General features: G+C 43.4%; 1 protein-coding gene across 3 annotated transcripts in view; it reads left to right on the plus strand.

Moving 5' to 3' along the window:
• Nucleotides 1-15,915, plus strand: part of kif26ab (kinesin family member 26Ab) — an 87,401-nt gene that overhangs the window by 58,789 nt on the left and 12,697 nt on the right. For 2 of the 3 annotated variants that reach the window (XM_087779221.1, XM_087779222.1), the window contains exons 5-7: nt 9,486-9,669; nt 12,819-13,031; nt 14,583-14,676. In XM_087779221.1, coding sequence (XP_087635347.1) covers nt 9,486-9,669; nt 12,819-13,031; nt 14,583-14,676 — 491 coding nt within the window. Of the gene's footprint in view, nt 1-6,102; nt 6,611-9,485; nt 9,670-12,818; nt 13,032-14,582; nt 14,677-15,915 lie in introns of those variants that run through there. The other variant, XM_087779223.1, reaches the window with a different exon arrangement.

Here is a 15,915-nt window from a genome sequence, read left to right on the forward strand (position 1 = left end):
TAACAAAAGAATGTTCAGTTAATTCTTACAAAACAGGAGTAAGAAAAAAAAGGTACAAATACAGCTTTATATATACAATACAAGAAATGAATTATTATAATGGTTAAATGGTTGTTAAACATTTCAACATGATCTTTTCTTATAGTTATTTGCTTGAACAAAGATGGCTAGAAACAATGTTCCTGATTTTGTAGCTAATGTTCCTTAAAAGTTGAAAATCCCATCATTGTGTAGGTGGTGCGACATTCCTGGATCCTATGGCTAGTTTACAAAAATTAAATTGTATTGTACGAAACATTGAGTGTGTAATTTACCAGAAAAAACACTGTAAAAAGCCCTTGTGTGTAATTCAATTCTAAGAAATATAAGAATGACTGAGGAAGGGCTCATTGAACATCATTTGCGTTATGTACGATTTTAGTTCCTAGTTTTGCAAGGCAGAAGAAATACACCTAGAGTTTCTTCAGATAAATGTTTTAGGATAAGATGTTATTAATCATAATAATAATTGCCATAATACGGTGGGACAATATTTTCCAATCTACACATCTAGACAGTTGAAGCTAATACAAGAGTGGTGTGATACTTAAGCTAGTTTTGGAGCTGCTACGTTTATTTTCTTAAATCAAAATAAATAGGTTCCAAGTGAGAAGCTCAAATTAACGGATTGGAGGCTTGAAAACACAAATTAAACACACCTACTCCATGAATCGCTCCTCGGATCATCCATCTGTGACACGTTCAAACACACTTCCGTCATTGATTAGGATTCAACAGCTGCCGCTCTGAACTGTCTGACTCCGTTAGCATCTCGCCGCCGCCTCTGCCGTTGAACACATTAATTGTCCGGAGGATCGTGAGCGCAGCCTTGAGCGCTCGGCAGTCAGAACACAAACCCATTTGGTATTCCAAGGCCGGGCGCCGTTTAGGAACAAAAGACGTTTTGAACACCTCGGCGAACAAAGAGATTCGCTAAAACACGCCCGCCTTGTCGAGCGCTCGGCTAACTGAGCCGCTCAATTAGAGTTCATCCGTTCCACTGGATTCCTCGCTTCCTTCCTCGCGTTCTGAAATTAGATTTTCAAAACCGACACACGCAAGTAAAAGGAGAGAATCCCGTTATAAATTTTAATGTTTCATTAATGCTTTACTTTCCTTTCTCGGTATCAAGCTACAAAAAAAAGCTGACATCACTTCCTGATTTCATATTTCAGAGCTGTTTTTATGTTTTAATAACATTTCATTTTATATTATGATCATCTGTGAGGAGGAAGTAGAACCTGCTCAACAGACTTAGAGACTCGCATTTCGCTAATTCTTTTGTCGAGTCAAAAGCATTTCCTGTTGAGTCATTTTAAAGGGCACCTAATGTGAAAACCCAACTCTCCTGACTTATTCACATGTTGCAAATGTTGAAGTCTTCAAAATTCAGTAGATCATCAATCATGACGTTGCTCTTTTTTGAAGTTATTTCTTAATAAAGTTCTTTCCTGTCTGAAATCTTACCAAACGAGACTACGGTCTAAATTAAACATTCTGACATCACTCTGGTGAAATGTCCTCAATAGAAGCCCTAAATCGGTAAAGAACCTACAAGTTAATCATGAAACTAAATAAATATTTATGTAAACATGGTGAGAGTTACTTCTGTCCTTAGGTGTTTTTGTAATGTGTACATTAAGCAGCAAACCTTATTTTTATCATTCGTTTTTTATGTACAAAACGGGAGTTTTAGGGGTGAGAAATTTACGAGAGTCCTTGAATGCAACTAGTGTTTTGTGACCAATCAGAGCAGAGTGGGCATGGTTGCTTGGACAAAACTTCTTCTCCAGCCAAAACGGCGCATTTTAAGTGGGCGGTGCTTAATCGTATTCTCTAATGTAAATATCTTTATTAAATGAAAGTTTTGTGCCAAAAGAAACATACTGATGAGTATAATAGAGGTCCTAGAACAATTTAGGTGCCCTTTAATGAGTCACTGATGTACCTAGAGGGCATTTTCTGTAGTCACGAATCTTAAACTACATGCCAGAAGTTGTGGAGGTGAAATGTGGTAGAAGAAGAGAGACTCATGTAGGTTTGTAGGCCACTTCCTGTCTACCAGCCGCAGGTAATAGGACTATGAAATTCCATCGGTTCCCTGAAGTGAGTTAAATACTGTTTCCAACCGAGTCAGTTAAGTAGAAAGGAATCTGTGAATCATCGAGTCTTTAGTCTAATTCCGCAGTAAAACGAGACAAAGGATTCGCCCAGCTCTCTGAGACTCAACAGGTTAATGACTCGCTTCTTAAAGTTTCACTGGAATGACTCTTAAGTCGGTGGAAAAGCAGATTTGCGACTCACAGACTTGAATGTTTTTAATTGCGCCCCGGCTCGCCAGGGTCTTCCTGAGTTGGTGATGAGGTCCCTAATCTCCAAAGCCCCACATGTGACGAGACCCAAATAAACATTGACTCTATTATGTGGCTCCCCCCACAGTTGAATGTAAATGACTGTGCTCGCGCTCATGGGCTCAGCGTTAATTGTTGCGAGGGATTTGGAATGAAAGAGGAAGTAAGCAAAAGTAAATGGCTGTTTATATCCGCGGCGCTTTGATGGCACAGGGACCCGGAGAGGAGACTCATTATCAGGAAGGCCTCGGAGCCTCACTGGAGGCTCTTCATCTCCTGGTTGTTCTCGCTTTCTTGTTGTCCTGAGTCAACCCGGGCCCCTTCGTTCACATGCCTTGTGCACGTGTGTAGGTAATAAGTTTATCAAATCTACAATGAGAATCCTCAAACTTTTCAAAATGTGGTGTTAGACTGATGCAAGCTGATGTTAGCAAGGAGTCGTCTCGGGATCATTGCCGAACCACTTCCTGTGTTCGCTGAGTCATGAAATTTATGCGTTATCCTGTGAACTTGTGCATGTCTAAGACTTTATAACTAAAAGACTAGTCATATGAAGAAGGGTGAATCAGATTTAACATACGTTTATTTTGTTTGCCATAACTAGTGAGCAAGTAAAGTGAACCACTCACTTGTTTTTAAGACCCAGATTACAGGTACGGCCACATATGTTAGTCTGACCTGCTTTCCGATTGAGTTACACTTGCCGAACGAATCAGTCAATAAGGAATCCACCCGAGGGACATGGTACCATGTGCTTTGTTCTGCCTCTTTTGTGACTCAAAACTAGTGAGCATCATCCTCAAGACACTAAAAATACTCATTTAAGAGGAACCAGAAGCTCGTTCAGCGGCAGCCTGGACCTCGTAATTACCAAAGTGAATCCAAAGAGACCTCCGGGCGTGGCCGCTCCTGACCATAGATCTTTTGCCACCAACATGTGACGGCATCGGCTATTTTTAGGGCGATATCAAGAGTCTGCTGCCGCAGTGACATCATCGTGAAAAACCACAGACTTGTATCAAAGATCCAGAGGTTTGCTTTTTGTCTCCGGTGCTGGATTTATGGAGTTTTCAAGAAGCTTCAGGGGGGGAAAGGGATGTGTGATCGAGTCAATAAGACATTGTAGCTCGAGGGATGCGGGGATGGGGAGATATTGATCACCTTTTGACTTGAAAACACCTCACCAGGTGGAATCCTCTGCATGGATCAATCATCATTGGAATCTCGTAAGAATCCTGACCGTGGTTGCGATCTGACTCACCGTGCCGCAGTCATTACGGCGCCACGCTCGGCTACAGACTTCCACCAATCCTTTCACAAAGAGCTGCTCGGTCAGATAAAGCTGCAGGATTTTCGCCGGGCGTGAATGGCTGGGTGCTCTTATCTTGTCAGCAGCGGGATAAAAATGAGAATCTGGGAAAAAAGGAAATGTCAAGGATGGTGAATGTGCCCGATGTGGTAATTAGCAGCATAAAGGTTGTACCTGAACAGGAAAACTAATGATGCTCGGGAGGAACCGGCCGTTATCGTCTCTGGATCCAGATCCTGCTCAGACAAAAGCTTTTTTTTCAGATGGATGCTGTTAGCGTACGTCTTCCTGCGCCCTCATTTATACATATTAGAATCATTATCTGTCCCCGCGGTCTTTCTGGAGGAGACAGTGATGGAGTTCAACGGCTTCCTCGGCCGTTACGAGTATTCCAGGCTATTACTTCAGCCTGACCACTGCAGATATTCAAAGGAAGCTGGACAACAACCTTTTATGGTCTTGCATTAGTTAGGGCGATGTTCAGGCTATGATATTTGTGGCGTCAGGTGGTTAGGCGTGATGTCATGCTGTCTCTTCCTCGTGTGGTCTTCAAGTGGCCTCTCTAGGGGGAAAAGGTTATAGTCTGAGAACCTCCTGGACCTCTGACCTTATATCTCTCCGGGCATAAGATGCGGTAAATCTGTTGGTCATGGTCATTTACAGGGCAACATTGAATGTCTGCTTCAGAGAGTTTAGTTCAACACATGACTGTCACAACTTAAACATTGTCACAGTGACTCCACTAAGAATGTGGGAGAATATCATGTGTCAGGCATGGGAATTGTGTGCCTCTGTGGTTGAGTCGAGGAAAAGGTAAGACGGTTCGAATCACATTCTTGAAACTGTTTACTACACAACACGCAAAAGAATCTGCTGAGTCCTTTGAATCTTGGGCTCAAAACCCAGACTGGCGAGTGGATTACAGCCAGACTCTTGCTGGTGGTGCAGCTCAGTCAGGGATGAGAGCTTTTGTGTTTACAGAGTGGTCGAGTTGGGGGTAGGAGCCACAACAGGCTGTTAAGCACACAATGAACTTCCTGTCAACACTGTATAACAATCACTGGCGGTCATGTGACGGCTGTCTCAGGCAGTTGTTGACCCTAAACGAGTTCTCTTGAATGTGACTGCCATCAAAACAGACAGGAAGTCTGCCTCTCTTTTTTGGGGGGAGTTATTGCCGTGAGAGGTTCCCCCTCCCGGGGATCCAGGAGCCCCAGTGTCTCCTCAAACATATCTCTGTCCTCAAAGATGATGTTCATGGTGTCAACTTGTGTAAGGTGTAAACTGAACTTTTGTTAGACCCAGAGACAGGCGAGAACTCCTGTACATAGTATTAGATGTGATGTATTAGTTGGTCCCAATCCAAGTACTGGTACCAGCAACCCATAGAAACATACACTCGATGAAATCGCCCACACAAGGTGCAAGGTTTTCGAAGTGGCACTCGTCATTTTTCAAGCCCATAATGACTTGGTAGTCGCACTGCACTGGTCTGGAAGAAGCAGCACTCTTGGTTTTAAAATGTTGTCGAAGTAATATTCTATAAGACTAAACTATTGGGAAGGCCAATACAAAACCGACCCCGGGGCCAATTAATCGGCACAAACAGCAGACAAGCCGTGCAGAACAGCGAAAGTAAAGGTTATGCGATACATCACCCCACTTCATTACAGTGGCGGAGCAGGTGTGCGGCGGCCAGGTTTCTCTTTTACGCTTGAAAATGGAGTTCACACGAGGGGCAGTGTGTCAGAGGGGGAGCGTCTCCTGAGCGAGTCAGAGAGAGCGAGAAAGAGAGAGAGAGAGCGCTGAATGTACTTTCATCTGGCGAGTCTCACACCCACTTTGCCGGCCGATATGTTGGAGTGGCTCTCTGCAGCAGAGCAACACTGGCTGGGTTTAGACGAAGGGGGAGTGGGGGAGAGAGGCGAGGGCTTACTGGTAAATTGGCAGCCGAGGGAATACAGGGCACTCTCACCCACCCTTTCTTTTACCCTTGACCACTGACTTCTCTCGCTCACATCAATCTGTCTTTCATTTCTTATCACTTTTTTCTGTCGGCCACAAAGGCTACTACCTTCAATACCCACGTGCCACCTATGAGCACTGGGGGGGCCCACTCACCAAATCTGTTTGAAGTATGGAACCCTAAAACAGAGGAGCATTAAGAATTCATCTGACGTGCAGCGGGGTGCAGATGTGGGGCTCGCAGAGACCGCATGGCTGTGGATAGAAAAAAAAAAAAGGGAGTATCGCGCCGCGAGCAGCCAACAATCGAGCACTGACACTCCGTCTGGCAATCCGAGGCAAGGGGGCTGGGCTGAGTGAGGAGAAGGGAGGGAGGGAGAGAAAAGGGGGAGGGAGTGTAAGCGAGCGAGAGAGAGGGAGAGGACTGCCAGCATTTCTCCGGCAGCAGGAGAAGCAGCAGCAGGAGTTTCTTCCTCGTTCTGGAGCCGCCGAAAAGGGGGATTCTGAGCCGGACTCTCACAAGACGCTTCTGCTGGATTATCTGGACTCTGATGCTGGTCTACCGCTTTCCTTTCGTGACCTGAACTTTTCTACCCCGAAGAAGGGCTGGACGCGCTCCCCCAGACCTACCTACCTGCATGCTTGCACAGCCTCTGCAGGGTCCACCCCTAGTCCACGTTTAGGTGCAATGACGTCCACACCTCCCCCTCCCCTTCCTCTGTCCTCCACCCCTACGGCGTCTTAAAAAAAAACCTTCTGTGAAATCAAGTGGAACTTCCATGATTGCGATCAAGAGGACCCTGGCGCCCTGACTTGTACCCCCTCCCCTCCCCGCCTCACCTCCCTACCTTTAGCAATGGAGAGCCCGGACAACCCCGACGTGGAAGTTGAACTCTCTCCGGTTTTTTGACTATGAGCTCAGACTGATGATGGATTGGAAGGAGCTGTGAGTATTGAACTGTTGCATGCGCCGGTTGTGTGTTGTGCGGCTCATTAGTATGGAACAGGTGGATGAGCTGTTGTGTGGGAGGAAATCAGAGCTTTTTCTCTGTCTCCTCTTAAGTAGTCGACTTTTTTTTTCATCCCCCCCCCCCTCGATCTCGCCTGAGCCCACGTGTGCGCTGCCTGGGTTCACGCCTCATTCTGCATCACTCACACAATATCCAGAGCTGCCATGCAGTGGCGGCTCCCCGGGGAGAGTCCTTCTCCCGTCGCCACCGTGGTCGCAATAATTATTCCATCAGTGCGCTTCTGGGCGATCGCTGCAGGGGGCGTGCAGGGAGAGTTGTAGCCAGTAAAGGGAGGTGGGAGGGGGGGCTTCTTGTCACTCCAGGAGGGAGACGCAGGGAGGACAGAAGGAGTGGGGGATGTATTTTTAGCAGGAGCCCACCCAGACCAGGACTAATGAGCTGGCCGGACTCTCAGGAAGCTGCTGCCCCCTGTCTTCCTCTTCTACGCTCCAAAAAAAAAAAACGACTCATCAGTGGAGGATTTTTTTTTGTGTGTGTGTGTGTTACCAGTTTCACGGTGAAATATTTGAGAAGCTGTCGCGTCAGAGCAGGACACAAAGTAGAGCCAGAGATGTAATTACCCATGATCCTGTACCTGCGAGTCCTACAACGGCAGCATGAATCTACTTTATCAATGAAGGTGTAGTCCTGCCGGCTCAGGTCCCTCATTGATGGGGTTCAACTTCCAGAATCGACAGTTGAACTTTGCTTTATGAAAATGAATTGCTGCGAAACATGTTTAACCGACTCAAGTGACTCGGAGTTAAATGGCAAGTGAGCGATGACGTGATCTGAAGTTTTTCGTTAAGCAGACGAGTCACTGCCGACAGGTAGTCATAGGAAAGTTGAGCTCTTTGGGTCCCACACATCCGAGTGAGTCCCTGCTACTCATTTTGCGAGAGAGTAAACATTTGAAAATGTATTTGCTCAGTTCATTTGCCTCTCAGCGAGAGCTGGTGATTCGAGTTACGTGCATGAATCAACAGTGCATGAAATGTAAACTTTTTAACTATTCAAATGGAGTTATTTGCTGAATCCAACACGTCCGAGTGAGTCCTAGTTAATCAATTGATCCGCGAGACCACCAGCTGAGCTAATTTTATTTTTATCAAGCAGTTAAGAGTCACTGATCCACTACAGAAGAAGAGTTAAATAATCGTTAAGTAACAGCAGCGGAGTCGCTTCAATGGTTGACCAGATTTAACCTTCTCCACATACACAGCAGCAAAAAACTCTCCACAATAAAAGTCTTAAATAGTATTGTTTTGTAATGGGGGAACAGGAAGTGATGAATGAAAGGGCAGGAAGTGATGTCTATAGAATGTGGAATTAATGAATGTCGGAACAGGAAGGTGTAGAAAGTTTAGAAACAGGTACTGATGTCTGTACTAAGAGAACGTTACTGACATATGCTAATACAGGAAGTGATGTTTGATGAAGCAGGATGTGACACCTGTCTGTGTTAGTAAATAAAAGTCAACAAACCTAACGGAATTCATATTGAGGAGTGAAATTCCGCAGATTTCGGTTGTACTGACTTGAAATAGCGTTTTTAGTTACTGCCTTAGAAGCGAAGTAGTCGTTAGCTTGACAGGAAGCTCCATCTAAGACGTTCTGGAGAGTTGTCAAGAGTGTACGTCGCTCGAGTGTCCAGTCGAGTCTTCGTTAGCGGCTCCATCATCAGACGATGAAACATTCCAGATGCTAACAGGCGTTTGAATTAGTCTTTGTGTGCGACGTCGAGGCCTCGTGTCGAACAGCAAACGCACTTATTTCATCTCACGGCTGCTTTTATCTGCCGCCGCTCTTTCATGCCGCTCTGCTGACAAGCATCTCTTTGTCCTCCAGCCATGAAACCGCAGAGAGATTCTTTACTTTTCCGCGCGACCCTGAAAGCACCGCCAAGGTCGGCGTATTAGCTGATACCTGGACTGTCCCAGTAGGCCGGGGTCATCCCCGCTGCACACTGAAAGTGGAGCACACAGAGGTGCTCTGGAGGGGAAGGTGGTCAGATGAAGGACGGATTTATTTCCTTCTCTGATGTGAAGCTTATCTTTTGTGTGGTTTAACAGAAACGTTTGATGAAATGATTCTATTGTTTTACTTTTTTATTTCTAATAAATAAGCAAAACAATGATTAAATATGAAAAATATATACATCACATGTATTTATATTTTTATTTATACCTTCTTTTTTTTTACCACACTTTAATTATTTCACTGATAAGTTTAATAAATAATTTAAATATAATATGTGTATAAATCGTTTTTATCTTTATTCTTATATATATATATATATTTCACATTTCCTCTTGGTACACTGTTAACTAATACATTAATTAAAAATGTATATATTTTATTGATTCCCCAGCTTAACAATATATATTTTGAAAAAAATCCTATTTATGATTTCTTTATTTTTTTTAATGATTTCTTTTTATTTTTTATTTAAAGTATTCATGATGGCAAGGGAAAAAATGTTAACTCTATTTTTCAAGCAAAAATCATACCAAACCCAACAGGAAATGACTCACACTCATGATATATTCCCAGGTGTGTGTCGCTCAAAATTTTGACCGGGTTTTACTTTGTAACTCTAAGCAGATTTGTAGAGGAAACAGTCAAATTGCAAAGTTACTTATCGGCTTCATCTACAAATGATTTACTTTCAGTGAGTTTTGACTGTTGGGACTCTTAAGGTAAACATAGCGCCCCCCTGTGTTGAGTTTAATGGTTCTATCCACTTAGCCCTGATCTGGTTTCTCTTCTCAAATGCTCTGTTCTGATCCCGGCCTCTGTTGTGTTTTCCAGGGCAGCGCAGAAGTTGAACTTGTCCTCGAAGCGGAAGAAGCACCAGCCGTCGCTGCTCCACCCTCAGGAACCGTCCATCTACTCCACCAACTTCAGCGGCGCCCTGCAGGCCTCGCCCCCGCCGGCGCCGCCATGCCTGCTGCGAGCGGTGTCCAAGGGCAAAGAGAACCCCGGGATGGGAAAGGTGAGAACTTGATAGAAGAGTTATAACATAGTCAGAATCAGAAACTTTAATTGTCGTCGTTGTAAACACAACGTAGGATTTTTATGTTTTGTACAGAATAAAACAATAAATAAGATAACACACAAAATACGCAATTGAAAAACAGAACCAAACAGAAAAGCAGCCATTCTGTGGCGCCAAAATACTATGGATGATAAAAAACAATAAAATGACAATATTCTGATGTTGCAAATTTCACAAAAAAAATCTAAATTTATCATTAAAGTATTCAAAAAAATGTTTTAAAATAACATGATACAAAAAATAGTCATGAAAAGTGGGGAATAAAGTGAAGTTTAGCAAAAAACAACCTTGAAACTGCTTTAAATATAGATTTAGACACTTAGTTAAGTTAAGCATAAAAGTTGTAAGAAAATATTTTTTAAATAACAAAAATCTAAAACGATTAGACATGAAAAAGGGTAAAAAATAAAGTGTAGCAAATAAATCTTAAACAAAAGAAAAATCTTTAAAACAAACTTTAAATATAGAAAAACAACAGTGAAACAGTGGCTAAAAATGGTAAAAAAAATAACTACTATAATTAAAAATGATGATGGATGAAAAAAATCAAATGAAAATATTTTGGACAAGAAAAAAATCCAAATCATAAAATTTGTGAAGAAAAAAGAAGATTTAAATAAAAAAATACTAAATAGTTAGACAAAAAGGGTGAAATAAAGTGAAGCAAAAGAATAAACAAAGAAAATATTTTCTTTTAAACTCTTTTAAATATAGGAAGAAATAATGGCTAAAAATGTGGAAAAAAAAACCCACAACTGTAGCACACAATTTAAAACAGTTCTAGAAAATGTAAGAGATGGTAATTATCGGAATCAAATAAAGCTAATTATCCAGAGTAAAATCCAATATAAAGGACGAATAAGACATTCTAAGCAGTCACATCAAAGACACAGACACCTCTGATATTCAACGGCATCTCAGCGTCTCCTCAGCTCGCCGCCGTGATGAGCTCCTGCTGCTCTGCAGATGCGGCAGATAAGCCCGCTGGAGTCTCGCGAATCCCTCCTGATTATTCCGACCCGACATTCCTCCTCCCGGGGAAAACCAAAGTGAAAACTATAATTCAGAGTTTGCCGCAGCGGTGAGAGCCTGTCTTCGTTGGTCATTAAACAAATCTGCGTAAACAAGACGCTCTTCCTCTGAGAGCGTCCTACAGGAAGAAGACCATGTTTCGCCGTTAGCGATAGCGAAGATAAGGACTCATAACGGGCGCCGTTGTGCTTTGAGTTTAATGCACGTGGTGACCACTAGAGGGCTACTGTTGATGAGTCTAGACTTACTGCATAAGAAAATTGTAGACTCATTGATTTAAGTGCAAAGAGAGTCGCTCATAAAGTTGGCCGGGTTTAACTTTAAATATGAAAAAATTTAAAATAGAGAAAATATCACATAAGTGAGTTAGCATTTTAGAGAATTACATTAGCACTTTGAATTTGTCAGTCCAAACGTCCAACTCTGACTCATAAGATCCATGAGTCACTGTTCTGAGATCCATCCGTCCATCCATAAAGCCGACGCGCTCGCTACGGCAACATTTATTTTTCGGTGATCTGCTCACGACTGCATCTGTTTCACACGACCTCGTCTCCTCCAAGTGGGTCACTCCTGACCCGCCAACACACTGGCCGCCGAAGGTGGAGCGTCGCCAAGTCGCGCTAATGGATATAGCCGGGGATCAAAAGGAGGCGGGCGTGGAGGCCATTAGCGGCGAGTGCGAGGTGTGAAGAGAGCGATTCCTTTTCGGTGAAAACCTCTGCGGTGGAACACGGAGCGACTCGCTTTAAATGTCACAGCAAATGTAATTTAGTCAACACACGCACTTGTCAGTCATCATAGCAGCCCCCTGAGACCACAGGGGGGGGGCGCCGCCTACGGAACCGTAACGATTTGGATAAATGAGCCGTAAAAACATTTGTTCATTCTTTTTTTTGATACTTCCTACACATCCGTGCAAGTGTCTCAGGTAAATGAGTCTTGTGGCCTTTGAGTCAGTGAAGCTAATTATGCTGATCTTCATCTTTAACATAAGGATTCAATTGTTTTTGCCAACTAGATGATTTAAACATTCACTCCAAGTGTCAAAGAGTCACAAGGATGTTCTCCTGAATTTCACAAGTTTTATTCACTTCCTGTCTGCTTGTCTCACATCCATAAAGACTTTTCAATGATTCCGATTCACTTCCTGTGATACATTTACCTTGAGAGTCGGACAGGAATTCAAATTTCTGTTTTAACCACCAACAACTCAGCTAGAAAACTCATTTAGCTGTGTGGGATTCTGCAACTCCATGATTCATGAGTGCTGAGGGACTCAATCCATTGAAATAATTCACAATGGCTGAGTCAGAGGGGAGCATGAAACTTGACCTTATGGTTCAAGATCAAGTTGATCTTGTGTCAAAGTGAGTGACTTGTATCTGAAGGATTCAGTGATTCAATTAATTAAATGTCTCTCTCATGATTCGAGTCATAGAGACTCATTTAAATCCGCAGTCACAGAGATGTTAATTAAAGACGATCAATAATTCATTGAGTCAAAACCATTTCCTGTCTATGTTTTGAGTTAAGATTTGAAGATTATCATAATTCTTTTCCACTTCCTTCCTCCTGAATCCTGTTCTTATTAAAACGAGTCCACATGGGAGAAGTCCATCTTTGCGCGGACCTTTACTTTAAAGAAACTATCATCCTGCTTCTGAAGCAGTCTGACTCATGGGTTAACTCACAGGTCGAAGGTGTCTGTGTGTGATAAGAGACTCGTAAATGTCACTCGTCAGAACAAGGAAGGGTTTCGAGTGACACAGACGAGTGAAGAGGAGCGATAATAGCAAAGCCGGGGCGAGGATGGGGGGGTATGTTCCTGCGCCAGCTCGCTGACGAGCTTCAGGTTGAGAAAACAAGCAGCGTGAGGATAATCCGCAGTGTGACGCCTCGCACACATCAATTACCTGCATTTTCAGCTTCGACTCCGTCAGGCTCCACCGTGACCCGCCTGTTTCCACGGCAACGCTCGCCGCCCGTCGACTCCCCATGATTCGAATGCACGGGACACGCTCGCCGTGACGACTCCTCTGATCCCGTCGCAGGTGAAGGTGATGATGCGGATCTGTCCGTCCCTGGAGGCCGCCGACCCGTCCGAGTCCCAGTCCTTCCTGAAGGTGGACAGCAGGAAGAAGCAGCTGACCCTCTATGACCCGGCGTCGAGCCCCCACTCCGGCTCCGGGCACCGGCGGTCCGCCACCGTCGCCGTCCCCAAGATCTTCGCCTTCGACGCCATCTTCACTCCGGACGCCTCACAGGTACGTCTTGCACCTGAATCCCACATTTTTTTCTATTTTTATTAGTTTTTGGTTCTTCAAGCCTGGTGTTCTTGTTTAAAATAAAATAAAAATATATATATATATTGTAAAGTAAGTAAAAAGCAAGATGAAAAAAAAAAGTTTAAAATAACACTATTAAGTTATTTTAATTTTAGATTTAAGAATGTCGTCGACTGGGCGTATCCGAGGGGCCGAGAGCAAACATGCCGTCTTTGGGTCAGAGGTTCTGACCAGCCTGGCCCGACAGCTGAGTCTTTCAAGCTCCCGCGGGAATAACTCGAAATCCCCTCTTAAATCCAACCTCGCTTCAGACGGGGCAGCGATATCTAATCCCGGCGACAAACACGACAATCCCAGCGACAAACACGCACAGATCGACACGGAGATGGCATTTGCGCCGCGGGGGCGAAGCTAGCGTCTTGAATCGACGACAAATGCTAACCTGTTAGCTCTGAAGCTAACGTTGTGTAAAGTACTTTTCCCACATCCCGTCTTAAGATTGTACTTTAAAGTTTCTATGAATTCAAGATTAAAACTATTAGAGCAAATGCTAACGTATTAAAAACTGAAATAAAAGTGCAATAGAAGTAATCTGGAAATTTGGATCACTGTAACGATTAGAATTATGTGAAATTAAGTGTTATTGTGCTTCTTTATGACCAGTAAAATGGCGGGAAAAGGAAATAGTAAAGCGATAACAGTGGATCTTTGGAGTCCAACTATCTTTATTTACAAAGTTGCTTGTTGACGTTCTCTGGTGTATCAGGAAAAAAAGAACGTTAGAATTTATCTCACGAAGAAACATGATGCAGGAACCTGTTAGCAAACCTTGTTTGTGTGATGCATGTGAAAACTGCCGGCGCTGCGGAAAGACGCGCCCCAGAGGACCCGGCGCCGAAAACTGAAACGAGCTGCGTGCAGAACGCACGAATGCCCTCCAGGGCCGCGCCAAAACAGAAACTATTAATATGATTTTGTTGAGCAAACACCGGCGCAAGAATCTGCTGGAGGAAGATTTTTTAGACCCACGTAAATCCCTGTACCGGAAGAGCCGCTGAGCTCAGATGGAAATCTGATTTTTTTTTGGCGACTTCTGAGGTCGTGGGGGCAGCACCTGGAGGTGAAAAATGCACCAGAACTCACTACTGAGGTGCTCTTAGATCCACTGAAGGGGGTCTCCTGGATCTGCCCCTGGGCCTCCTCCCACAAAAGTAGATGACTTGACTAAATGCAGAACTTTTCTATTTTAAAGAAATATTTAGTTATATTTGCAATACAAATATTTATTTGGGACTAAAATAGAGTGCTGATTAAATAAATGTGTTTTTGGAAGATTTTAGGTGAAGTAAAGTTCATTTTTAAATGTTTTATATAACAACTGCTACAAATTGTTTGATTATTTTGCCTAAATAACTCATGTATTGTTTTTCCGAAAAAACATTTTACCGGGATTAGAATATTTTTTTTATCCGTCTATTGAAGTTTTAGTATCTGGTCTTGACGTGTCATGTGATCTCACCTGACCTGCAGGTGGAGGTTTGCTCGGGGACGGTGGCCGAGATCATCCAGTCGGTGGTGAACGGAGCAGACGGCTGCATCTTCAGCTTCGGACAAGTCAAGCTCGGTGAGTTCCTCGGCTGGACTGACTTCAGTCGAGAGTCTGTCGCCGCCGCCGCGAGCGACCACGGCGTCCATGTTGGCGCGCTGGTTGAGCCGGTCCGAGGAGAAATGACCCGAGGAGCCACACGAACCTCATTCGGGCTTCGGGCTGAAATTAAAATCTCAGTAATTGGCTCTCCTCGCTCGGCTCTGTTTCCCAAATCTCTCCTGTCGGCGCAGAAGTTGCTGTCGAACCAAATAACCTGAAGAAAAGATACAGTAACTGTTTCCCTGCCAGCTTCTGCTCCCGAGCGCCAAGAAAGTTGTTTAATAGAACTGCCTCAGGGCTCGACGTGTTTGAGAAGATGGAGATAGAAACATTGAACACAAGCAAACACAAGCAGCTTGAATATTGTTCTGAAAAGAGCATATGTTGTTATGCTAACCTGATTTTCTATGTTAACATTGGTTGCTATGATGGCATAAGCTTTTCTAAGATAAGTTCTTATACTAATTTGTTATGCTGACAGGAGTTACTATGCTAACATAAATTCTATGCAATCATGGGTTGCTACGCTTGGATAAGTTCTTATACTAAGTTGTTATACTAACCTGAGTTGCTATGCTAACATTAGTTGCTATTATGACATAAAGATGGTAGAGTGGTTACCTGCAGTCCAAAAGGTTGCAGGTTCAATCCCAGCTCCAGACAAGCTTGTGTCGTTGTGTCCCTGAGCAAGACACTTTACCCTGATTGCTCCTGATGGTAGACTTGGCGCAGGTGTGCAGCCTACTCCCATCAGTATGTGTGAATGGCTGTCAAAAGCACTACCGAATTTCCCCTCGCGGGACAAATAAGGGATTCTAAATTAGTTGCTATGCCAGCATAGGATGCTATGCTAAAATCATTTATTAAGTTGTTATGCTAAGAGTTAATATGCTAACATTAAATTCTATGCAAACATAAATTGAAAATATAAGTTCCTATATTAAGTTGTTTGGTAACCTAAACTACTATGCTAACATTAAATCCTATGCAAGACAAGTTCTTATACTAAGTTGTTATGCTAACATAAGTTGCTTTACTAGCATGAAATTCTATGCCAACATTTAGTGCTATTCTCAAATAAATTGCTATCCTAACACGAGTTGATACGCCAGTTTGAGTTTCAGTGCTAACATGAATTTCTATGCTAACATTAGTTGCTATGCTAACATACCTTTCAATGCCAACATTAAGTGCTATGTTAACAAAAGTCTCCAC

The sequence above is a fragment of the Callionymus lyra genome, chromosome 18 (assembly GCF_982586985.1).
Source record: "Callionymus lyra chromosome 18, fCalLyr1.hap1.1, whole genome shotgun sequence".
In the NCBI taxonomy this organism is placed as follows: Eukaryota; Metazoa; Chordata; class Actinopteri; order Syngnathiformes; family Callionymidae; genus Callionymus; species Callionymus lyra.